General features: G+C 50.1%; 1 protein-coding gene across 2 annotated transcripts in view; it reads right to left on the reverse strand.

The window, feature by feature from the left end:
* Window positions 1–4,400: 4,400 nt before the first annotated feature.
* CSK (C-terminal Src kinase) overlaps window positions 4,401–26,338 on the reverse strand; it is a 35,953-nt gene continuing 14,015 nt past the window's right edge. The window contains exons 1-13 of one of the 2 annotated variants that reach the window (XM_051982239.1): window positions 25,720–25,831; window positions 18,905–18,976; window positions 17,534–17,647; window positions 17,094–17,206; window positions 14,676–14,895; window positions 8,554–8,647; window positions 8,221–8,286; window positions 7,912–8,011; window positions 7,708–7,798; window positions 7,233–7,306; window positions 6,103–6,298; window positions 5,616–5,702; window positions 4,401–5,427 (exon numbers count right to left, since the gene is read on the reverse strand). In XM_051982239.1, the coding sequence (XP_051838199.1) occupies window positions 5,245–5,427; window positions 5,616–5,702; window positions 6,103–6,298; window positions 7,233–7,306; window positions 7,708–7,798; window positions 7,912–8,011; window positions 8,221–8,286; window positions 8,554–8,647; window positions 14,676–14,895; window positions 17,094–17,206; window positions 17,534–17,647; window positions 18,905–18,919 (1,353 nt within the window). In that variant the 5' untranslated portion in view covers window positions 18,920–18,976; window positions 25,720–25,831 and the 3' untranslated portion in view covers window positions 4,401–5,244. Of the gene's footprint in view, window positions 5,428–5,615; window positions 5,703–6,102; window positions 6,299–7,232; window positions 7,307–7,707; window positions 7,799–7,911; window positions 8,012–8,220; window positions 8,287–8,553; window positions 8,648–14,675; window positions 14,896–17,093; window positions 17,207–17,533; window positions 17,648–18,904; window positions 18,977–25,719; window positions 25,832–26,338 lie in introns of those variants that run through there. The other variant, XM_051982238.1, reaches the window with a different exon arrangement.

The raw sequence follows: 26,338 nt of genomic DNA on the forward strand, positions 1-26,338 counted from the left end.
TCTGTACATGAAGACTCCAGCCAGGCTGGTCTCCTTGCTATGTTACCAGCACACTCCCAGCCCCCTGGTCATACTGTGTGATCGATTGGGATTTCCTCCAAGTCCTCATGGAGCATTCAGAGAGCACACAGCCGCTGAGGCAAAATGGACACCCAGCAAGTTAACCATGAAATGAGGCAGCAGGACAGTGGACCGTGCATCCCGCGTGATCCCCATTTTAAAAATGAGAAAACTGAGGCAAATAGGATAAGGGTCACACAGCGACTTCTTGTATGAGATTAGATTTAAGCTGAGGTCCTCCTGACTCTGGGGCTGGCAATTTATCTATCTAGCTGCCCCACATTACCCCCTCTTCCTCCTCCTACCATCCCAAATACTACCACTACTTCAACTACTACTACTACTAGTAATACTACCACCACCATCACTATTACTACCACCACTACTACTACTGGTACTATTACGACTACTAGCACACCACCATCATTAATACCACTACTACTACTACTACTACCACCATCACCACCATCACCACTACTACTAGTTAGTATTGTAGTATTATTGCTAGTACCACCACCACCACCATTGCTACCACTACTACTAGTACTATTACTAATACTACCATACCACCACCACCATCACTACTAGTATTATTACTAGTACTACTACTACCACCATTACTATCACTACCATTAGTACTATTACTAGTACTACTGCACCACCACTACTAGTAGTACTATTACTAGTACTAATACTACCACTACCACCACTCCACCACCACTGCCACTACTATTACTACCACCACCATCACTACTATTATTACTAGTACTACTACACCACCACTACTACCATTACTAGTATTACACCACCACCATTACTACTACTACTAGTACTATTACTAGTACTACTACACCACCACTACTACCATTACTAGTACTACCACCACCACCATTACTACTACTACTAGTACTATTACTAGTACTACTACACCACCACTACTACCATTACTAGTACTACCACCACGATTACTACCACTACTACTAGTACTATTATTAGCACTACTACACCACCACCACCACTACTACTAATACTATCACTAGTACAACTATCATCACCACCACCACTACTACTGTTGCTGTCAGTGAAATCTGGAGAGTGTATCAGCGCCACTCTGGGAAATTGAATCACTTCCATCTGAATTGTAGAAGGAAGATTCCGAAGCTCACCTGGCAGGCTAAGATACCAGGCACCAAGGTCCTTTCTTCAGCTCAGCTGCCCAGCATTTAGACTTGCTGCAGAAGGCACAACTCCACTGGTCTGGCCACAGTATTTGAACACCAAATGCACACTTGTACATGTAGTCTAGAAGACTATTTTCTACGGGAAACCACACAGGGCAAGTGCTCATGTGGTGGTCAGAAAAAGGACGCTCTCGAGATCTCTCTGAAAAACCTGATTGCCTGCCTTGGGAGATACTGGCCCCGGAGGTCCTAGCATGGCGTGCCCTCATCAGAGAAGCTGCTGTGCTCTATGAAGAAAGCAGAACCGAAGCAGCTCAGGAGAAACGTGAGACTCTCCAATTGTCCACCCCCAAGTGTCCACATGGACTATTTGTCCCGGATCTGTGGCAGGCCATCCCAGGCTCCTATTGGTCCGATCGGCCACAGTTGCACACACTGTCATTTGATTGTAACAGTGATATCATTTTGGTCCTCTGAGAATGGACAAGAATCAACCAGCACCAGCACCAGATCAGCACCACAGCAGAACCAGAACCAGCACCAGCACCAGCACCACTGAAAAGCTTCTGGGTGCTACAATGGATAGTGTTGGGCCTAGAGTTAAGAAAATCTCAGTTCAAATTCAGCCTCCGACATTTAACTAGCAGCGTGACCCTGGGCAAGCCCTTAACCTGTCAGGCTTAGTTTTCTCAACTGTAATATAGGGATGGTAATAATAGCAAGTCTCTCCCAGGGTAGTTGTAAGGATCAAATGAAATTATTTGTAAAGCGTTCATCACAGTGCTTGGGCACATGGAGGCATTTAATAAACGCTACCTTTAGTGCCTCTTTGAGGGCTGAAGGTTAAGCAAGTTAATGGGGCAGGGGAGTGCCCCGAGTGCCATACCAATCCCAACAGTTGCTATGGCAAGGATGGGGCTGTTGAACGAGTACTGATGGCCAGCCAGGGGCCCCCCTCACAATGACCCATTTTATGTCATGGTCCTTGGTCCACTGATCTCTTCAGAACCATGTTTTAAAGGCACAAAACAAAATACATAGGATTACAAGAGAAACTGAAGGTTGATGAAAATAATGATGTTATTTTCCCCCAAGTTTACAGACCCCCTGAAGTCCAAGAACTCCTGTTATAGAGGTACAGTAGGCATGAGATAGGCAGGCACCCAGATTACCAGGCTGAGCTTGGATTTTATTCAGCAGGCCAAAGGGAGCCACGGAAGGTTCGGGAGTATAAAACTGGCTGGATTGTGAGAGGTAGGTGTTAGAGAAATCCTTCTGGCTACCGTGCATAAGCAGGAAGACTTGATTTCGGAGTCCTAGCTTTGATAAATAATCACGACATATGACCACGCTTAACCTGGTGGTACCGTAGGCAATTAATTGCAGAGAAGGCGCCGCTCTGCAATGGTGGAAGGAACGTGCCCACCTGGGAACCTTCTATCCCAAACCTTACCATGGTTACAAAAGGGAAAAAATAAAAGGCAGGCTGACCAGGTAGGAGGCTACTATAATAGGCTGTGCAGAAGGAGGAAGAATGGAGGGGAAGTTTGAGCTGTCTGGAAGCAGCGAGCTCTCCTCTGCACCCAGAAGCCGGATGACCATTTGCCAGAGACTTCTTGGGGAGGTGGGGGTGGAGAATTCCGATTAGGATGCTTAGTTGGCCCAGATGTCCAATTTAAGTTTCTTTTGTGAACTCTGGGGCCAGGATGAATGTGTTTGGTATGATTACAATCAAGTCTCTCACTAAGGTGTCCCCCAAGGAAAGAAAGGTTCCTTACTGAGCTCAGGAGGCCACTGGATGGATGGGGGAATTGGACAAGCGAGCCAGGGTTCAGCATGTCCGTGTGGGCTAAGTCCCTGAGCCACAAATAACGCTCCCGGGCAAACACAAACATCCCCATTCTCTGGGTGTCACAATCAAGCCGATCTGTTCCCCCCTGGAATAAGCCCTGGGAGAAAGAGCGAGGATCGGGCCCTAAAAAGGGGGAGATAACTGGGGCTTAGGTGTGGACGACCCCCAAATTCAAGGGCTGTGTGTGGCCTCTGGGACTCCAGTAAGAGTTACAAGATCAGCAGTAGGAAATGCTGTGTGGCCGAAGGGGTTGTCCAGGCTGTTCCCAATAGGAGCTGATGTGTTAGCAAACTTTGCTGGTCAAGGGAGACCTTTCTCCACCCAGCCTTTCGCCTGGACCCTTGAGGGGTGCACAGAACTCTTGGCCCCCCACCTCCATCCACTTCTCCTCCCCCTTTTCCAAATCTCGTCAGTCTTCAGGACCCAGTCATGGTGACTCCAGGACTCCCTAGCCATGTACTCCAACACCAATCTCGCCACTGTGGGACACAGAGTCCCTAAGACTCAAGGGGCATTTAAGCCCCTCGCCATTATGTTCCAGGAGCCTTGTCTTTCTCCGTGAATTCCCCACGGCCTGGGCTCGTGGTTCCCCCTGCCTGGGGCGGACGTACGGGAGGGGCTCCATACATGAACCCTCCAGCCTGTGAGTTGTTGGTCTCTCCTAGGACTCGGGCTTCTGCCTCCGTCCCTAGCCACCCACCAGGGAACACGGTCCCATCGCCAACGTGGCCCAAGAGCACGTTAGCCCCTTTCCTTCCCCCCCTCTCCATACTCGACAGCCTCAAAATAAAGGGGGTCTGAAAGGCCTCAGACGGCTGACACCTGTTCCCACCTGCGGTGACTCTGACCTGGGAGCTGGGGGGCCGGAGAAGGGGTGAGGGGCTGGGGACGGGACCAGGGAGGTACACAGCAGAAGACACCCCCACCCCCAAGCCACAGAGCCAACAGCACGAGAATTCGGGCACCCATCTGCGACTTCTCCGTCATCACGGGCCCGACCCCCACGGAATGAGAGGCGGGCTTCCCACTGAAGCGGGAGGGAGGCCAGAGCTCGCTGATGGTGACGGACACGAGACACTCATGCAGGTAACAGAAGGCAGCTGACATCTCCCCAAGAAGCCCCCGCCGCTCCCCTCACTCGGTACAACGGGACAAGCACAGTCCTGCTCGTAGAGACAGGGGAATGGACAGGATGACAGGGAGAGTGGCGTGGGGGGGATCCTCTCAAGCCCCAGCCGGGTTCGGGAGGGCCCCCCCCAGGGTGGGGGTGTGGAGGGAGGCGGGCCCCCAGAGAGGACGCAGGGAGGTTGGGTGTCCTCATGGAATGGTTTATTACAGTTTCATCTCACAGGGTGGGCAGCAATACATGAGATTAAAGCACCGGACAGAAACGCAAAGGCCTCTGGGATCGGCATGCAACATTGAGACAGGGTCAAGCGCAAACACGAGGCCCGAGGCTGGAAGACGGGCAGGGGAGGGCACGGGGCTGCTTCTGACGAGGGCTGGAGGGGGAGAACCTGGGGAGAGGGGCGTTTCCTTGCTCTCCGTTCCCTTCCCTCTGCCCTTAATACATGAAGAATGAGATTCGTACTTCTTGTAAAATGCCCAACATGGGGTATTTTTTTTTCTCCTCAACTTGAAAATTAAAAAAAAAACACAAAAAAATTATAAAAAAGGAGAAGGAAGAAAATGAGAAGGAGAGGCAGGCAGGAGCCAGGAGGATAGGGGGAGACAAGGGAGTCCGCCCCTTCCTCCCGTTTCAGTGCGGTCCCCCAAGCCCCTTTGGTCCCCGCTCGGCTGTCCTGTGAGAGAGGGACAGGCCAACGTGGGCCTCCTGTGGTGGACAAGAGGTGGCGGGAGGCCGGGGGGAGATCGGGCTGGGGGGGAGCCGGGACAGGGCCGGAGGCCGCATCACTTTGGGATCAAGGACCTGGCGGCTGCTCCCCCCAGGATCGAGTCCCGCCCCCTGTCTCCGGCCTGTCCTGGGGGGAGGCCAGAAAGGTGGGCACAGTCTTTCCCAGGACGGGATTCAGTCTGAGCTGGTCCAGTTCTCAACAGCACCTCAGTCTTTGTGTTGAGGGTAGGGGAGATAGGTGATTGAAGAGGGTGGCACGGGACGCCCATGGGGTGCCCCCACCCCCACCCTGGTGTTCACAGGTGCAGCTCGTGGGCTTTGATATGCTCTAGCTGTTCCCTAAGCTGCAGGAAGGTGGGCCGGTTGGCGGCGTCCAGGTGCCAGCAGTTCCTCATCACTTCGTAGACGGCGGCTGGGCAGCCATCCGGAGCGTCCATTTTGTAGCCCTTCTCCACTCTTGGGACCACGTCCTTCAGAGGCTGGGGGGAGACCAGGGAACGCTGGAGCCTCCGCGAGGCCCCGACCCTCCCCCAAGTCTCCTCCCCTCCCCCTGAGACCCCGACCCTCCCCCTGAGGCTCCGACCCTCCCCCAAGTCTCCTCCCCTCCCCCTGAGACCCCGACCTTCCCCCAAGTCTCCCCATGTGCTCCCTTCACCTGGTGACTTACGATTCTCGGATAAGGCACTCGGCCGAAGGAGTAGATTTCCCAGAGGAGTATCCCGAAACTCCACACGTCAGACTTGGTGGAGAATTTCTGAGCGGGAGGAAGGAGCAGAATCTCAAAGCCAGGCTGGAGGTGGGGAGGGGGAGGGCAACCACCGTGACCTAACCTGCCCGGGGCTGGGGGGGGGGGCGGCGACTGAACGGAGGAGGGAGCTTGGGGTCCAGGGCTCAGCCCGAATGGTCATGGATGACCAAGGGAGCATCCGCTCGGAGCCAGAAGAGGCCCAGGACTGGCAATGGAACCTCTTTGTGGAGACTGGGCTCAGGGAGAAGCGCTGAATTGCTGAAGGCCCCAGTCAGAGAACAGCTGCCCGTGGGCCCCCAAGGCCGGCCTTCCGCAGCCCCCACTCGTACCTTTTCTCTCAGGGCCTCGGGGCCGCCCCCACTAGTACCTTTTCTCTCAGGACCCTGGGGGCCGCCCCTACTCGTACCTTTTCTCTCAGGGCCTCGGGGGCCGTCCACTTGACGGGCAGCTTCCCGGTGTCCTGGGTGCTGGAGGCCTCCTTGGTGAGGCCGAAGTCGCTGACCTTGGCGATGTTGTCTTCGGATACCAGCACGTTCCTGGCCGCCAGGTCCCGGTGCACAAAGTTGTTGGCCTCCAGGTACTCCATAGCCTCACACACGTCCCTGGGAGGGAAGGGCCGGGGATCAGGGGCGGCTCCGGCCGCTTCCGTCTGAGCGTCTCCCCCTCGCCAAATCTGCGACAGACTTGGAGTCGCAGAGCCCTCCTCCTCCTTGCCTCTGAACACGCCCCCCCCCCCCCAGGGTCTCGCAGAGCCTCGGCTCAGACGCCCCCTCCTACCCCGGCGCAGCCTCCCCCCGCTCCGAAGGGTGCCAGCTTCCTATTTAGTCATGGTGGACATCCCCCCCGCCACCTTGAGCACAAGCTCCTTGAGTTCAGGGGCAGGTTCATCCCTGCCTTCCTACCCCCCCACTTAGCACGAAGCCGAACAAACAAGTTTCCTTGAGAGCCTCCATTACCCAATAAGCATCAGGATCATCCTCACGATAGCCTCATATAGTGCTTTAGGTAAAAGGATCATTAGCCCATTGGCTCTCCCCTACTACCAGGGAGATGAGTGATATTGTTTTCCCCATTTTTCAAACAAGGAAACTAAGTCCGAGTAAGGCTGACTGGCTTGCCCAGAGCCTCGCAGCTAGAATTGCTCGAGGTGAGGGTCCAACTTGGGTCTTTGCACAAGAGGCATCGGGGTGGTTAGGGCAGTGGATAAAGCACTGGTCCTGAAGTCAGGAAGGCCCTGAGTCTCAGATACCAGCTGTGTGATCCTGACTCCAATTGACCCTCCCCCCAACAATCTAGAGTCTTTTTGACTCAAAATCCATCTCTTTTACAACAAACCCCGCGTCCCCCTCAGACAGGAAGCTCCCTGAGGAGGAGGTGGCAGACAGAACATGGCTTCTCTCCCTCCAAAGTGCCCAGCACTGGGCTCCACCCACAGGGATTCAAGGCCTGCCTCATTTTTACTTTAAAAATGACAATCCCTGGGGATGAAAGTCCCCCTTCCCCAGCCCTTCTTCCCCCTAGCTCTGGGGTACTCACAGGGAGAATTTGAGGAGGCAATCTCCACCCAACACCGACCTGCCCCTTGATCGCAAATAGTCCACGAGGCTGCCCTAGGATGGAAATAAATCCGTGAAGAATCATCAATCAAGAGCTCTTGGAGGCCGACCCCTTCATCTGACAGCCCAGGATCAGAGGCCTTGGCTCCTCAGCCCCCTCAGTCCACAGTGGGTGTCTTGCCCGAGGTCACAGAGGTAAGTAAAAGGGCCGGACTGAAACCCAGAACGATCCCGTGTCTCTTTCTCAGAGACTGTCAGCTTCCTCCTTTCCCCCAATATCTCTCTGGGTCACAGATGCTATCAGTGGTGTTGGGAAAATTCTCAAGTTCTTTGGGAAATAGGGAAGGGTTGGAAAATGTCGCCCTCCCCTGCAAAACAAGACTGCGGGGAAGGAGGAATAATAGAAATAAGGTGAAGAAAGGGGAATGACATGGGGGGGCGAGAGGGCTGCTCACCTTGGCCATGTACTCCGTGACGATATAAAGGCCCCCCTTCTCCTCCACAATCACCCCAAGTAGCTGCACGAGGTTGCTATGCCGGAGTTGCCTGGGGAGAAGGAAGCCATCGGGGCTGCTCAGATGCTGCTCCCAAATCTTCCCCCACCAGCTCCCACTCACTTGAGTTTCCTCCCCAGCCTCGGTGCCCCATTCTTCACTCACGTCATGACTGAAGCTTCTGCCAGGAAGGCCTGAGCGGTGGCGTCGTTCTTAATGCACTTAACGGCGACTTTGTTCCCCCGGTAGTCCCCGAGCATCACATCTGGAGGATGACAGGTAGGGGTCAAGACCCCTGCTCATCTCTCCCCCAGCCTACACTCTGGATCCCAGCTTGGTACCAACACTCACCCCCAAACTCGTCCTGATATTCTCCCTCCCTAACCCCTCTGGATCCGGCTTGGTACCAATGCTCCTTCCCAAACTCACCCTGATATTCTCCCCTCTGGATCCCAGCTTGGTACCATCACTCACCCCCAAACTCGCCCTTGCCAATGGTTTGAAGCAGCTTGAGGTCTTTCATGTTGAGAGCCCAGCCACCTGTTGGAGGGAGGAAGCTGAGTGTAAGGGAGAAGAGGACGACGGACTGGAGGGGAAAGGGCACAGAAGTGGGGCCAAGGGACCAGGGCAAGCCTGGCACGAGCTAGAAGCAATGAGAAAGAGCTGCCCGAGGGTCCTCAGGGAGAAGGAGCAGGGCAGGGCCTAGGGCTGGGGGAGGGAGCTCAGCGTGAGAAGCCGGGGATGGGGCTTGGGCAACATCTCCAGAGGGCAAAGGGGAGGGTGGAGGCAGGGGCAGCGGGCACTCACTTCGGGAGAACTCGTCTTGGGCCGCGACAGTCCCCTCCATGACCTTTGGTTTGATGAGGCGAGTGCAGAGTCCATCGGCATCGGTGGTGTAGTGCTGAGGGGAGAAGAGGTGGGGGACATGGGACGGGGCTCTGAGCCCTAAGCTCAGCAGGACCCTTTGGCACCCCAGGCCTACGCTCTCCCTGTCCCTAATTCTGTCATTCCCAGCTCTCACCGTACTCTCCAAACTTCCCAACTACTGAATAAAGTTCTAACTCTTTAGTTTGGCACTCAAGGCTCTCCCCAGCCTGATGCTGCCCAGCCTCTGGCCTTCCTTCGTGTTATCTGCAGGATTACAGTGTTAAAGCTGGCGCAGACCTGAAAGTACCTGCCTTCATTGTTACTGATGAGGACCTGAGGTCCACACACATTAAATGACTTGCCAAGGGTCAAACAAAGTATCTGAAGCAGGATTCAAATCCAAGTTCCACTATTGTAGGAAGTCACTAAGCTATTCTAGAGTCTCAGTTTTCTCATCTGTAAAAGAGAAGATAAAGAGCTCTTATGTTGCAGAGCTCGGAGAGAATAAGGAAAAGCCCTTTGCTCAACAGATCACAGATTCGGAGCCGGGAGGAATCCTGGAAGCCTTTCAGTTCAATTGTCCCATTTTCCAGATGAGGAAAGGAATGATTTGCCTTATTAATACCTGAGGAGGAATTTCCACTCATTTCCTTGGAGCATAGAGCCAGTTTCCATTGTACCACGAATACTATAGTAACAGCTAGCATTTATACAGTGTGTCACAATTATTTTGTACAGCGTAAAATGATAATTTTAATCACATTAAATAAAAGTTTTTGCACAGACAAAACCAATGCAGCCAATATGAGGAGGAAGGCAAAAAAAATTTTTTTATGGAAATTGCCTCTGAGAAATGCCTCATTTCTCAAACACAGAGAGAACTGAGTTAAGTTTATAAGAATCAAAGTCATTCCCCAATTGATAAATGGTCAAAGGGTATAAATGGGCAGTTTTTAGACATAAAATAAAATTAAAAAAAGAAACAAAGCTATCTCTAGGCAAATGAAAAGTTACCTCATCCTCATAATAACCTGGGAAATGGCTGCTATGATGAGCCCCATTTTACAGGGGAGGAATATATGGCAGAAAGAGGTTAAATGATGGCCCAGGCACAGATCCAGTAAGTGAGTAAAGCCCAATTGGTCTTCCTGACTCCAGGCCCAGCACTCTGGCACCACCTAGTTTAAAATGACTATGTAAACCATAACAATATTATCAATAAGTGGCAAGCAAATGGCTGTCAAGTGTCCTGTGAATTTGCTGGTGGAAACAGAAGTGTTCATGAAAGCATTTTGGGAGCAGGTCGTTGTGACTTGAAGGTACAGAAGAGGGTTTGGGACTTGATGTCGGGAAGGTCTGAGCCCCCAGTCCAACTTGTAAGCCAGGAGTCAGGTTCAAAATGTCCTTGGGAAAAGTTTTAACAAAATAACTAAAAATACGATACAACATAGATAATGTTCTAAATCAATATACTTTGTAGGGATCTGATCCTTTCTGAGTTGGAACTTTGCCAGGCTATGAGGGGATAATGAGGATGCACAGAAATGGGTGAATCTATGTAACGATGATAACAAAGAAAAGAGTAACAGTTACTAGCATTTATAAGCTATGTTAATTCGTTTGATTCTCACATTTGTAAAAAATACCGTGCTGACTCTAGCAAGACATAACCTGGTCACTAGAATTATGCCTCAAAAGGTCCCAATCTCTCATGGATCACCAAGTCCAGCTTGTCCTACAAATATATCCTGTGGACCAATACCCTGGGCCAGACTTAGACATCATCACAGACCGAACCATGGCCCCACAATTACACAATTATACAATGACACTAATTGGGAAGAAACCTCTCTTAAATGTCACCCTACCAAACACACAAAATGTCTCGGCTACAAGTGACGAAAAGCTTTTTAAAAACATTAGCAGCAGGCCAAGGAGATCGAAACCCACGGGAGGGTGTCTCGTCTGCTGGTTGAGTTGCATCAAACACACTCCCAGGGAGTACGGGAGGCATCTTCTTTCTAGTATTTTTATCCAATTACAAAAAGCAGCTATTTTATCCACTGGCACAGCAGGGTAGCCACTTGTCCCAGCACCACGGCTACTGGAACTCCATGAAAGAAAGTAAAAAGAATGAATGATGAGAATAATTGCTAGTTTTGCTCCCTGTTCTCTGTTCCTAGAATGGCTTCCCTCCCTGTCCATCTATTGGAGAAGTAGCAGCTTGATACAGTTTAGAATGCTGAATCTGGATTCGAATCCTGTCTCTGAAATTGACTAGTTGTGCCTCCACAATCAAGTAAGTGACTCAGCTTTTCAAAGTCTCAGTTTCCTCATTTGTCAAATGGGGAGGATATCTATAGCGCTTATTTCACAGGTAATGGAAAAGGTTTTGCAAACCTTACATCAGTCATACGATTATCATTTTTAAATTTCTTTACCTTTTTGTTTTTATTTTTTAACATTCTTTTTTCTTAATGCTATTTTTAATTTTCCCAATTACAGGTGAAAAAAATTTTGGGGGGTGTACATTCATTTTTTACATATTTCCATAATGATCACGTTGGGAGAGAAAAATCAAAACAAAAGAGAAAAATCATAAAAAAGAAGGGGAAAACAAGGTACTTGTATTTTATACAATTACTATACTATACAACATAGTGTGTGTTGATCTACCACGGTTCTCTCTGGTGGCGGATGGCGCTTTCCATCAGCCCTGGATCGCTGAATGTTGAGAAGAACCAAGTCTGTCATACTATGGTTATTACTGTTATAATCTCCCCCAATTTCCTCCCTGCCCCCACCCCATGCCGAGAATAATGTTTTCTCACCTCAGACCACAAAAACACTGGTCTCTGTTTCTGAGGCATTAATGTATACTATAGAGTGAATGAGTGTGTGTGTGTGTGTGTGTGTGTGTGTGTGTGTGTGTGACACAGAGAGAAGACAGAGACAGAGACAAAGAGGAAGAGAAAAAAGAGAGAAGGAGAGATAGAGACAGAGACAGAGAGGAGAAAGAGAGAATGAGAGAGAGACAGAGAGAGAGAGAGAGAGAGAGAGAGACAGAGAGAGAGAGAGAGAGAAAGAAAGGGTAGAGATAGAGATCAATCCGTGGGAGGGGACTGTGCCTAATTCAATCATTGTCTTTCTCCCGGGACTGGCAGAATGCTTTCATATAGAGTTGGGGGTTGGAGAGGAAAGCTCCCAGCTCCGAGGTGCACTTCCACTCTTGGCCACTAGAGGGCAGAAAAGGACTAGGCTGGTTTAGCCCTGGCTCCTTTTGTGAACATTTAAACTCCAAGTGGTCTGAATTTTTTTTTTTTTTTTTTTTGGGGGGGGGGGGAGGAACAGAATGGAGAAGGAAGGAGATGATGGGGAAGCAAAGAGGGAGGAAAGTTAGGAGATAATTACTGGAGAAAGCTGGTCTCGATTTTTAGAGTTCCTCAGCCGGTATCACTTCCCCCACTTCCAAAACGTGGCAGAAAACCCTGAACATCGAAGGGACCCTCCTTCTTGCCAGGGGATATTGGGGGCTTCGCTGCCTGAGCTCATCCCCACGGGTTCCCCTCCCCCGCTGTGGGTAATGGAATAAGTTATTCTGTGGGGGCGAGCTGGGGAGCAGAGTTTCCTGCCTCAGCCGGAAATACTCCAGTCCCTATCAGGCTGAGGCAGCCGCAGGCTTGGAGGGTTGGGGGGTGGTGTGGGGGAGGGGAAGGAGGCAGTAAAGCTCCCCAAGTGATGGGCTACAGCAGCCCAGAGTGGCTACAAGGCAGGGATGGAGAACAGGGAGAGGACCCGCTCCAGGGCCCCTCGTGGATCTCTTCGCATAGTCGTTACAAGGTTATTAATATTCACATGCCTTTATTTTGGCTTACACATCTGGCTGAACTCCACAACCCTACGAAGCAGGAAGTACAGTTATTCCCATTTTACAGATGGGGAAACTGAGGGCCAGAGAGAGTAACTCAATCAATAAACATTTGTAAACATCTACTATGTTAAGAGCTGGGGCTACAAAAAGAGACAAAAAGAGGCTCCTGTCCTCAGCAGCTCACAAGGTAACGATATTAATTAATGAAATCAATTAATTAAATACTAAACCAAGCCCTGATTTCAAATCCCGTATTCCCAGGAGCATTTGGAGTGGAGGGGATGTCTGGGGCAAGGTACATGTGTCATGTGACTTTTTGGTTAAGAGCCCGCGTTCTCCCGTGTATCTGTGTGTGCGGACCTATGGAGAAGGGGGAGAGGACCTCTCTGTGTGTCTGATGGTGTTGCATGTATAAATGCACACTGAAGAGGAAGACATTGTATGGGACAAACGAGGACTGGCTGGGAAGTGGGGACATCCAGCGCTAAACCCCAGCTCGGCCACGGAAACACGAGACCATTGTGGGACTTTGGGGCGAGTGGTTTCCTCTCTTAAGCCTGTCTCTCCACGTGTAAAAGGTGGCAGCTGGACTGCCAGCTGCCAAAGACTCACGGCTTCCCCAGACCTCCTGCACTCACACACTCATCTGGTTTCCCACAAAAAAGGTGTGTCCCGGGTGCAGAAGCTTACAGCTGGGGGGAGGAGCAGGGCTGGCTCGCCCACCCATGGGGCTGAACAAAGCCCAACCCAGCACACTCTGGGGTGTCAGTCAGTTGCTGGGAGAGAAAGGAGGCGGGTCAGGCTTGAGGAAATGCCTTTTGTTAAAATTTTATTTTTTTACTCTGAACATTAACACCCCGAAAGAGGTTCCAGAACACAGAAAGAGGGTTGTATATGAAATTGTGCTTAAAAAAAAAAAGTCTAATCAATTTCATCTATTACTTTCAAAACTGTCCTTTTTTCTGTGCTTCCTTCTATCCTCTTGTGCATTTAAAAAGGTGTTCCAAAGGCCTCTTTACTGACTCGTATCAGACACAGCAACCACATGGTCCCAAACTTGACTGATCACAAGGTACATTAAGAAACAGTGTACAAAATAAGGCAGGGAGACCATCCTCCTGTCCCCCACCCTGGACACAGCATGTCTAGATTTTTTATATGAAATCTGTGAAGTGCCACTGAGAAACAGCCCCCAGAAGGAAGCCAAGATGGCAAGGGGCATAAACATGACATAACAGGGGGAAAAAAATCAGGATTTTTAGCCTGAGAGGAGCCTCAATGACCACTGTTTTAAAAAAATAAAAGCTATAGGGGTGTCTTGCAGAAAGAGGATGACTATTAGTAGTAAGAATACTATCAATATCTGTATGAATTTAAGGTTTGCAAAAGCATTTTACAAATATCTCATTTGATTCTCACAACAACTCTGGGCAACTGTTATTGTTATTATCTCCATTTTAAAGACGAGGAAACTGAGGTGAAATGACCTGGCCAGTTTAGTAAAATCTAGTAAAATATCTGAGGTGGGATTCCAGATCCAGCCTGTTCAAATCTCTTCCTCTTCCTCTGGAGCAGTAAGCCCCCAAGCTTAGACCACAGTCCTTTGGAAGGGGGTTACGGGGTTATCACGGGGAGTCCGACACACCCCGTGGGCCTCCTTAAGGAAGCAAACACACTTTCTGTGGACTCAATGTGTCACACACAGACCTGTTACTTTCAAATGTGCACAGATGCTGTTGTGCTTCTTGAAATACAAATTCAAATGTTACTGAATTATGGATTTTCCATAATATACGATCCTGCATTTCCCCCCTCCGTGGCTGTTAAAAGCACAGCTCCTGTGCTCTGGCAGTAGGAGACATTCGGGAGCTAACAAGGCGATCGTACTCACGATCGACAAAGGTGGGAACTCCAGCGCCAAATCTGGGTCTTCCCCCAAGGGTTCCACCATAGGTCTCAAGGTTCCATAAACTCGCTAATTGTGTTTTAATGTATTTGGTTTCTTCTGCATTTTATTTGAGGCACTAAAGTCCACAAAGGTGAGAAGGGGTCCTTCTCAGGTGGCCCCAAGAGGGCAAGTATCCCTGTGCTAGATCTAAGGGCAGCTTCTAGGGCTTTCAAAGAGAAAAACTGGAAGGGCGCTGAGTCCCCATCACTCCCGGGCTGGGCCGGCCACGTGCCAGTCACTCACCTCTACCAGCTGCATGAGATTCTCAAAGTAGACCTCCTCATCGATGCTGAGCTTGCTGGCGGAATAGATGATTCGGTAGTGTTCCACCTTGCCCTCGCAGCTCACGCACAGCGTATAGTCCCCCGGGTAGTTGGTGCTCTCTCGGACCAGGAACAGGCCCGTCTCTGGGGGGTACAGCAGCCTCTCTGCCTGCTCCCGAGTGATCTTTCCATGGAACCACCTGGGGGAAGGGGCACAAGGCGGGGGAGTTAGGGCTGGGGTCTAACCCTGGTTTAGGGTGATCCCTTCTCCCCTTCCATCACATTCATGAAGCCAGCCTTCCCTGCCAAAACTGGGTCCCTCAGACACAATTTCTGTGCAGAGGGAGCATTCAAGCAGATGTGATTTTGACATCTGTTGTGCCTCAGTTTCCTTAGGAGGGAGTGAATAAGATACTGATCTTACAGAGCTGATGTGAGAAGAGGGGCTTTTGTAAACTTCAGAGCTACAAAAAGGCCTAAAATTATTTGCTGTTTTTATTTTTTCTTTTCATCTACATCACCCCCTGCTTCATAACCTTCAATAGCATCCTCCCGTCTAAACGGCAGAGTTCAGAGTCCTGAATTGGGGTTAAGAGCCCTCACAGTCCTATAAAGCTGAGAGGAGAGAGCCAGAGCTGCAGCAGGGAAGTTCTGAGCTCAAATCTTATAGTTCAGACCCATACTGGCTGCAAAGCTGGGAAAATTACCCTCTTTGGATTGCAGGCATTTCTCTAAGATTATTAATTGGAGAGAAGGTAACTTGCTCTGTTTGGTGGTGTTTCCTTACCTGGAAGTTCACCTGGTGCCAGCCAGGCTAGGGCTCCTCCCCCATCCCTGGGGCACACCCCACACTTGTCCCTATCTCTGACTCTCTAGTCACGCTGTTCCTCAGCAGTGTGTTCCCTTTTCTCTCTGCCTCTCCAAATCCTGCCCATCCTTCAAGCCCTAGCTTTTGGGCCTGAGGCGCTGCCCCCCAACCTCTCCATCTCACACAAATCCCTCCGCCTCTGACACTTCCTAGAATCTAAGCATCAGTCCAGTCATGGGATTCTACAAGGCTTAATAACAAGAAGCATTCATTAAGAATCCACTGCATACCAGGTTCTATGCGAAGGACCGATGTCACAAAGACATCCTTACCCTCACATTGTATTGAGGGAAACCGTCATCGTTCATAAGTAAAACAAACAAAGTTCATACGAGTAATCGGAAAATGGCCTGGGGGAGCGCTAATAACTGGGGGAAGCGGGAAGGGCGTCTTGGAGGAAGAGCTGAGCCTTGAGGGGAATGAGGGATATTAGGAGGCACAACCAGCGCGCAGACAATGTCTGCACCTGCCATTACAACATCGCTCGTTCCACTGAGGTAACAAGATGCACCGGGGGACCGGTGCCCGTCTTCCAGTCTTCAATGCTTCCTACCTGTGCGACTTTGGACAATCACACCTCTCTCTGAACCCGCATCCCTGTCTGCAAATTCAAGACAAACCTGTGCTGACGAGCTATCAGTGAGTTACGTAGAAAAGTCCATGGAAATGGAAAAGAGTTCTAGAAATGTTGTTACTATAAGCGCTGTTGCTGACAGGGAGGGCACTGTGGTTTCATTACAGAAGGGAGCTCCAGGTGAGGAAACTCACAGCAGATCACCACCACCTTCTCCGCCATTTACTCTCAGAGGCTAGCTGGATGCTAAGAGTATAAGTGCCTTATTGAGGGCCACAGAATCAGTGGGGGTCAGAAGCCATAATCTTACAGGCTCCAAAGCCAGCTCTCTCTGAGCAGTCTTTTATCTTTATTACTAAGAATTATTAATTAATATTATGGATGACAACAATAGTAATTGTTTTGTCTCCCTGAATAGACCTGGAGCTTCCAGGGACAAGGGCCGTGTCCCTTCCTTCTTCTGCCTTCCTCCTAAGCTCCTGACCTCTCAGGCCCAAGTCCACCTACGGAGGCGCTGAATGCTGACTTAAACATAGCACCACACCTCCCACCACTCCAACACGGGCTTTGTTGGAGGCTGTCTCACTTCCTTCCACCCCTTTGCTCACCTGTTCCATGCCTTCTCATCAAATGCCAGATTGACTATGTAGCTTTTAAGTCCAACTCCAGAGGTCTCCTCCTCCTCCTAGGACCTTCCTTCCCTGCCCTCTTGGGCACTCTGGCCCACAACTCTCTAGTGTTTTTCTGTGCATCACTTCATCTGCCCATGTTCTTTTCCTGTGCTATGACACTCAAAGACACCCTGGAACTAAGTTTCAAACCATCATTAGCATCCAGTACAGTGCTCTGTGCCCAGCAGGTGCTTCCCAGGGTCTGCGGCCTTCCTGGGGCACAGGATACCTTTGGACCCAGAGAACCAACTCCTCCCTTCCCAACGACCCCCGACGGCTACTCACGGCATGAGGCTCAGCTTGGTGCCGGCTTTCACTCCTTCCCGTTTCTGCACATAGTTGGCTGGAATGATGCCTTCCCGGCCGACTTTGTTTTTGGCTTTGTACCAATTAGGGTCCTGGCGAGGGAACGGAGGTGCACATGTGAATGGGGCGCCAGCTGCCAGAGCCGCCCCATCCTGATGATGAATGAGACTCCGACCCCTCACAAGAGGGTCCAGGACTAAGATGGAAGGGGACCGACATGACAACAAATGACCCCAAGAGCAACTGGGGGAGGGACTGAGATGCTAAGCATTGTGAAGACCTAGAAGCCCCAACTCTTAAACAGGCTCTCCCCTAGGGAAGGTCCCCTGTCACAGTGGGGACCAAGCATTGGGGAAGAGAGGGAGAGAAGGAAAGAAGAAAGGAGAAAAAGGAGTCCACCGTTGCTGGGTGACTGTTACCTTGGTGACAGCAACTATGGTGAGCACGTCCCCTTTGCTGAAGGGCAGATCTTGCTCGGCTGTGCCGTGGAAGTTGTACTTGGCAATACATTCTGTACCGGATGGCCAGACGGCCTGTCAGACAGAGGGACAAGAGAGGGTCAGGCACCCATCCCCAAAGGGGACCTGAAGAAGTCTCAGCCCACTCTCCCATCAGGAGGACCAACTCGGCACTCCCCCCTCCTCCCACAATTGGAGGGCCTGGCCCAGCCCCCTGCAATAGAGATCCCAGCTTAGCTCCCCACGTGGAGATCCCAGCCCAGCCCAGCCCAGCCCTCCAATGGAGTTCCCAACCCAGTCCTACCCCAGTAAAGAGCCCCACCCAGCCGTCCAATGGAGAGCCCAGCCCAAGCCTCCAATGGAGATCCTACCAGCCCAGCCCCTATAGTAGAGGTCCCAGCCCAATCCTGTGCCCTCATCCCCAGTGAAGAGCCCAACCCAGCCTCCACCCCCCAGTGAAGAGCCTAGCCCAGCCTAATCTTCTCAGTGGAGATCCCAGCCCAGCCCTGGCTACCCCAGTGGAGAGCCCAGTCCAGGCCCCCTCCTCCCACCCTGCATCAAGTGTCACAGGATAACACTCCTGTAATTAGAGGAAGTTAGAGGGAAGAACTTGGTTTTTATCCCTGGATTCTAGTTCTAGCTCTTTCCCTGGCATGCTGGGCGCCCCAGGGAGTACCGCTTAATCTGGCTGGGCCTCCAGGACCAGATAATTTCTGAGGTCCCTTTCAGCTCTGAAGTCCCACCCTCGACTGTCAGCTCCCACATCCAGAGGGCTTCCCTGGCTCTAACAATTCCTCCCAATGAAGTGAAGAAGCTAAAGTGAGGGGACAAGTAGGAAGGGAGCCAGGACTGAGGAGACTGAAGGAGAGATCTCCTTTCCGGGCAGGCTCCAAAGGGGAAGGAGAACCCCAGAATCTCAGCCCTGACATTCAGTTCCTGGGGCCCAACGGCCCCTGAAGGCATTCCTTCTATGGTATCCCTGGCCTGGGGCAGGGTGAGGTGTTCACTCTGCCTTGGAGAGCTCCAGAAATCAGGAGGTATTAGCTAAAGGGACCTGTGGATCACCTAGCCACTCATTTTACAGATGAGAGACTCAGGGCCCTGAGAGACAGGTGGTAACTGGCTCCAGATCCCACAGTGGAGACGAGAGGAGCCCGCACACAAAATGAGGTTGTCGGACTCTAGATTCTGGGCTCCTGACACTGCTCCCTCCAAGTGGGCACAGAGCATCCATCAAGGGACAGTGCCCAGTGTCCAATCCTCTTTGCCCCAAACTGGCCCAAGTGAGGAGGGGTTCTGTCCTCTCCTTCCCCCAGCTCGTCTCTTCCATACCTGGATTGCCGACATCTTGAGTTCTGACGTCCAACTCTCACAAGAAGGATCCGTCACTTGGTACCATTAGAGCTAGAAAGAGGGCCAAGGAACAGTGTGAAGAGGTGGCCTGAAGCATTTCCTCCCTCCTCCTCCTCCTAAGGCTTGGTTTTACCCACAGGCAAACTAAGTAGCCACCTGCTGTCAGGAGAGACTCTGGGGGACCCAGGGCGCGCCAGATTTCTCCCCTAACAGATGACTGAGAACCCTTTCCAGAGGGTGGGTCCTTCGTTCCTCAGGGTGAGGGAAAGAGGAGTTAGGCTTAGGATCCACATGGCCCCGGGAGAGAGAAGGCAGGAAGTGGGTCTCAATAAAGGTGCCTTGGTCCATCTCTGAGTTTCTCTGAGAGCAAGGCTGGTCAGAGCAAGGAGAGCTTCTCAAGAGGCCTGGGAGGTTAAGAAGGACGTGGAAAAGGCCAGAACCAGACAGTGGAACTAGTGGAGACATTTTGGGCATGATGGGCCAGTAACACCGAGAGGTACAGCAACCAGTCTCCCCAGACCAGAGAGAAAGTTTGTCTCTAGATCCCAGTAAAACATATCCGGCCTGACAAAATGCAGTTAACCTGGGCATTCTCAATCCCAGGACCCCCAAAGGGTGAGCTTATCAGTGCTGGCAGCCTTCAACCACCTCAGGGCCTTGATGGTGGGCGGTGGCTGCCAAGAGTAATGCCTGTTCCCCTTCCCCACTTCACCAAACTCTGCCTGATCAGAAGAGCACAATGGAGAGCCCCCACCTCTCCCAAAAGGGACCCTGCCCTTTGCTGAGCACTGGAAAGAGCACCAGGAGTCAGAAAGACCTGAATTAAAATCTGGCTTCATACACTAGCTATGTGATTCTGAGTAAGTCACTTAACTCTGCTTCAGTTACCTCATCTGGAAAATGAGCCAGAGAAGCACATGGCAAATCCCTTCAAGATCTTTGCTAAGAAAACCTTAAAAGGGGTCCCAAAGAACATACAAGCCTCAGTTTACCTCTTCTATAAAATGGGCAGGTCACTTGAATTCTCTGAAACTTCATTTCCTCATCCATAAAACAAGGGAGTCAGATTATGGGGTCTCAAAGTTATCTTCTCATCTTAAATCTATGGTCCGAAGACCTTTTAGGGCCATAGGAAGAATCATTAGGACTGAGCAACTTTCTGGCTATGGGGGCAGAGGGAAAAGCTTCCCATCTGAGTGGCCAAGGATGAGCTAAAAAAGAGTCAGGCAAAGAGAAAGAGGAGGTGAGCAGAGCAGTTCCAGACGCTCTACCATTCCCTGAGCTGGTTGAGTTCTGATGTCCAACTCTCACACAAAGAATCCATCACTTGGTACCATTAGAGCTAGAAAGGCGGCCAAGGAAGTGAGGGCAGTGTGAGGAGGTGAGCTGAAGCATGGCCTTCTTCCTCTTCCGCTCCCAAGACTTGGCTTTACCCGCAGGCAAGTAAAGTCACTTGACTGTCTGCCTCAGTTTCCTCATCTGTAAAATGAGCCAGAGGAGCAGAAAGCAGATCCACTGTCTTTAAAAGAATTGGTGACTGAAACAACTCTGATCAATGTCTTGAGCAGCTGTGACCAGTACAATGTCTGGTATACAACAGGGATTTAATAAATGCCTGGTGACTATCTTCAATGGGCTGTCGGTAGAGTATAGTTCCCATTCCCCTTTGGAGAGGTGGCGGACTATGGACACAGAACAGAACATACTGATCACCATACACGGCCAACTTGATTTGTTTTGCTTAGAGGTGGTACTTTATTCCAGGGGAGGGTTCTGATTGTGGCGCAGGGAGGAAAACATCACTTCGTCAAAGAGGAGGGGGAGAAGGGAAAGGAATAATGGAGGTTAGGAGCCCGGAGCGGAGGGGGACACCCAGGATGGAGGTCTGTTACCCAGTAAAGGAAATGGGGAACAAGGAATCAGTCATCCAACCCTTGGCCGCTCACTCTCATTCAGGGCTGTTAAGGAAAGTCCCCATGTCACTTGAAGCTCCCCCGGTGAAAGAATACCATGGGTGGCCCAAGCAGATGGGGAGGAAGGAAGCATGTGTGGATGGGGCGCTGTGGGTACCAAAGCAGACCAAGGCAGCGCTCATCCATGTAAGTTGGGCCCCCCGGACCAAGAACATTATCAAGGAAGGACTTGTGATTTCACTGGCACAGGTGGTCCCAGGTGACCAATCCTCCCACGGGGTGAGGCTCTCTGCCTCTTATAGACACCCAGTGCACAAAGGCTCACAGACCTAACCTCCAGCTCTGCCTACCAAGAACCTTACTATTCTTATTCCTACTGTGGGGAAGCTTGCCTATTCATATGGCAGAGAGAGCATGGAACCAGGTGTGAATTCTGTTACTTATTTGGATAATCTTAGGCAAAATTACTTCTCTAAGCCTCAGTTTCCCCAAGTTGCACCAGATAGATTGCCTCAAATTTCGCTCAGTGCTCTGATACATTTATGTCCAAAAGCAACAAGAAGATTGGTTGAGATGTGGGTCTCAGGGGGAGCTAGTCTCTTTAGTGCATCACACACACACACACACACACACACACACACACACACACACACACACACACACACACACACACTGTCTCTGTCTCTGTCTCTCTCTCTCTCCCAAACAGGAATCTCCTATACAACATTCCTGACAAACAACCAGCTAATCTCTTCTTGAATAGCTCCAATGTCAGGGAGCTCACTACTTTGGAACTCTTCAAATTGTTTCCTGATATCAGTATCCAGTATGCCCTTTAAAGCAGCTAGGTTAGAGCCATAGTACATAGAGCACTGGGTCTGGAGCCAGGAAGACTCAACTTCCTGAGTTCAAATCCTGTCTCAGACACTTATTAGCTCTGTGATCCTGGGCGGTCACTTAACTGTCTGCCTCAGTTTTATATCTGTCAAATGAGCTGGAGAAGTAAATGACCAACCAGTCCAATATCTTTCCCAAGAAAACTCCATTTGGGGTCACGACTGAACAACGACCCAGGGTCTTTATATTCCTCTTTGCCATTTACAAGAATAAGAACAACAAAGGACCCTCAAATAATTTGATCTCTATTCTATCCACATTGAGGTCTCTTTTTCATCCAAAATATTCCCAGTTCCTTCAACTGCTCTGTAGGCCATCTTTCTGACCCTCTCCATGGTACTAAGGTCCTTCTCTACCTCAGGAGACATTCAGTTCTAGGATCACTCTAATTGTCAAGAGTCTTGATTCTGTGCAACTTCTCCCATCAGCCTCCAATTCTACACTAGGGCCAATCCCCTCCCCCTCTCTAACCCTTCCTTCACTGACAGACTTTTTGATTATTTATCAATTATTCCTCCTTCCCTCCCCCTCCAGTCTTCTCCTAGGGAAGCATCATTCATTTCTTCAGCTGACTCTTATGAAGCTCACTTCAGGTGAAGTCTCCAGACCCCTTACCCAACCTCATCCTCCTCCCCTCCTCCAGTCCCTAAAATGTGGCGCCCTCCACCTGTAGTCCCTACAGGATCTGGCTGGGGCTCGGCACAGGAAATAAGCTCCTTCACTCTGCAGACACTCAGCCTCTCTACAGGCAGGGGGGATTTTAAGCAGCCGCCTCTTGCTGGATTGCCACGAAAGACTGTTGAGTCATATCAGACTTGCGGCCCACTAAAAACCCCAGGTCTTTTTCCACATGACCTGTTATCTAATCACACCTCTCCCCCATCCTTTCCAGTTGCTGTATGTCTGCTCCCTCAGCTAGATGGCGGGCGGCACGCTCTTCGAGGGCAGAGATGCTATCTTATCCGCCTGCTGTGTGCCCAGCAGGGCCCTGCTTGCCAAAGGCGCCCAATCCACCTTCACTCAATCAGTGGGCCAGGCACTTACACTTAAACCCACGTGACAAGGGCGGCTAGCTGGTGCGGTGGATAGAATGCCTGGCCTCGAGTCAAGAAGACCCGAGTTCAAAAAATGGCTTCGGCTGCGAGATGCCGAGTAAGCCATTTAATCTGTTTGCCTCAGGTTACTTATCTGGAAAATGAATTGGAGAAAGAAATGGCAAGCCACACCAGGACCTTTGCCAAGAAAACCCCCAAGTGGAGTCATGGAGAGTTGGCCGAAAGGATTCAACCATTTAACAGATGAGCAAATTGAGGCCCAAAGAGTTTAAGTGGTTTGTTTAAGGTCACGGAGTTGGTCAGTGGCTGCACATTAAATGCTCTGTTGACAGTAAGCCCTTAAGATAGAGGTTGTGGGGCTGTGGAGGAGAAAAAGCAGCTTTGTCTCAACTAGGAGCCCCAGGGAGGTCACTTTACTCCTCAATTTTTCCATCTGTAAAATGGGGGGGTCGATCCCACCATCAATCAGGTTTAAAGTGAGTACAGTGAACACATGGGACAGTTATTAACCCAAGTGGAGGGAGGAGGTCCAGAATCCCCTTCACTCACAGGCAAAGGAAAAGGGCTGCCCCTCCCCAGAGGTACAAGAACTGCTCAAATTAGCCCCAGCCTGCTGAGCTTTCTATTGGCAAATACTCTCACCAGCAGCTGTGAGAGCTTCCTCTCTCTTCCCCTGACTCAGCCCCTGGGAATCCGGCTCCCAGGAAGGATTTAGTGAAAGTGGAGTCCCCACAACCACCAAGTCTCAGTCATTGGGCAAGCCAACATCCAACTCAACCAAGGGAAAGAAAATCCCGGAAGGAAAGAATTCTAGGCCACCTCCCTGCCCTCAGGGGACTCCTAGACTGGCCGGGAAGACCTGGAATAATAGTAACAAAAAAAATTGGATTTGCTGCTGGATGAGAGCTTAGTGTTCCGCTCAGGGATTGGAGGGGGGGAGTCTTTTTGGTCTCTCTGGAACACCAGATGTAATGTAAGGTAGTGTAAATTCGGACATTTACGTTACCTACCCCACTGGGTTATTGTGACCCTCCACTCACAACCAACATCCTGGTTGAGCCCTCCACCTCTCCTGTGGCATAAGGAACCTCTTCATTATTAAATGCCAACTTACTATCAACCTACCTTCCGTGGCTGGGCCATAAATTGAAGGTCTGACCATGTCACCCCCTGCCCTTATGGTCCCCTATTACCTCCAGCATCACATAGAAAATCCTCTCTGTGGGGAAGTAAAGCACCTCAAAGTCTGGTCCATGATCCTCTCCACTGATCCATTCCTATATCTGCCCTTTGTGGTCTATGCAATGATTATGGTCCACACCTGGTATGTTCTCTTTTCCCTCTCCTCCTCTCTGCCTCTCAAGGCTTCCTTCAAGGCTCAGCTCAAATCTTGCCTTCTAGAGGCCTTTCCTTGTCCAATACCGCCTATTCCTCATCCAACTGCTATGAATCAATCAGCATTTATTAAGCACTTACTATGTCAGGCACTGTGCTAAGTGCAGGAGATACAAAAAAGAGGCAAAAACCCCCCAGGTTTACAATCTAATACAAACAAATAAATACAAAGCAAGCCAGATGGGGGTAAACAGGAAACAATCGACAGAGGGCAGGCATTAGAATTGAGAAGGGAGGAGAAGGCTTCTGTAGAAGATGGGATTTTAGTTAGCCTCAGACACTGGATAGTGTTTCCTCCAAGACCAGGAGCCCTTGTCCAGTCCCTGCCTACTCCCCCTCCGACGTCTATTAATCAATCAGCATTTGTTTTGCAGGCAAGGAAAAAAAAAGAGAACTTGAAAAACGAAGTAACCCTCCTAGGATCACACAAGTAACTGAGGACAAAAGAATAGAACCCGAGGCTTCCAAATCTCAATCCATTAGGTTCTTATGATTTAGTTTAAAATGATTTATTTTTAAGCAATTTCATTGACAAATCACCAAATATACCCTGACCCTTTAATGGGAGACATCCCATTAAAATATTTTTTTAAATTAAAAAAAGGGAGAGGGTTTGAATCAAAACCAATAGCCAACATCAAGAAGTGTGTTAGAAACTACCAAATTCTGGGGGGTACAAATAAAGCCCAAAACATGATCTTTCACCTAGAAAAGCTGATGTCTGTGTATGTTTATATTTAGTGGGAGGTATCTATTGAGTCTCAAAGCACTTACTATGGCAGGCACTATGCTGAGTGCAGGAGATACAAAGAGGCAAAAAAACAAGAGCTTACAATCTAATGCAAACAAATAAATACATATCAAACTGGATACAGAGTAAATAAATAGGAAACAATCAACAGAGGGCAGGCACTAGAAGTGAGAAGGGAGAGAGCTTCTGTAGAAGAAGGGAGAGAGCTTCTGTAGAAGATTTTTGTTAGCAGTTAGGTGGTGCGTTTACCCAAGTTCAAATCTTGCCTCAGACATTGGATAGTGTTACCGCCAAGAGGCCTGGTCCAGTCCCCCCCTACTCCCCTTCGGGCAGCTATTAATCAATCAATCAGCATTTATTAAGCGCTTACTGTGTCAGGCACTGTGCTAAGTGCAGGAGATACAAAAAGAGCAAAAATCAGGAACTTACAACTTAATGTAAACAAATAAATATAAATCAAACTAGATACGGGGTAAATAAATAGGAATCAACAGAGGGCAGGCACTAGAACTGAGAAGGGAGAAGGCTTTTGTACAAGATGGGATTTCAGTTAGCAGCTAGGGGGCGGAGTTAACCGAGTTCAAATCTCTCCTCAGAAATTGGATAGCGTGTGACTGGGCAAGGCACTTAACCCTGTTTGCCTTAGTTTCTCCATTTGTAAAATGAGCTGGAGAAGGAAATGACAAATCATTCTAGTATCTCTGCCAAGAAATCCCCAAACAGAGTCACCAAGAGTTGGATGGGACGGAGCAACAATAACTACGGCTTCTCCTTTGAGCTTACCTTCCTTGGAGAGAACAGAGCTACTAGGTTGCTAGTTATTTTCCCGTTGTCTTCCTCATTAGGGTGTGAGCTCCTTGAGGGCAGGTACCGGCTTCTGCCTCTCTTTGTAAAAGCCTCATGGCTTGGTACAATGCCCGGGACACAGAGCGGGTACTACAAAGATACTTGTTGACTGAATGAAAATTGTCATGGGTTATAGGACAGGAAGTGATGATTACACCACAGCTATCTCTCACGGCACTCTGGGTCTCATGGCCTGGCCTCTGGGAAGGGCTCCCCCCCCCCCCCCCCATTGAAGGGGAGCGTTTCCAAGCTGCTTCTCTTTTAAGCAGGTCAGCAATTTTTCTGGGACCTAGGGTCAGAGAGGGAGAGGAGCTTCATCGGAAAGACTAGCACTGGAAAAGAAGACATATGGGAAGAGCTCCCAGCAATACCTTCTCTTCCTCCTCCTCCTCCTCCTCCAGAGCCTCCATTCTGAATGTACCCTTCTGTGGTGGAACTGCTATATTTAACTTCTGGAAGCAGCTGTCACACCCCCCTGGGACCCACAGGAGGGGATGTGGGATGGGGTGGGCCCCCAAACTACAAGTCCCAGCAGGCCCTGGGAATTCTTCCCTGA

The sequence above is a fragment of the Antechinus flavipes genome, chromosome 2 (genome assembly GCF_016432865.1).
Source record: "Antechinus flavipes isolate AdamAnt ecotype Samford, QLD, Australia chromosome 2, AdamAnt_v2, whole genome shotgun sequence".
Classification (NCBI taxonomy): Eukaryota; Metazoa; Chordata; class Mammalia; order Dasyuromorphia; family Dasyuridae; genus Antechinus; species Antechinus flavipes.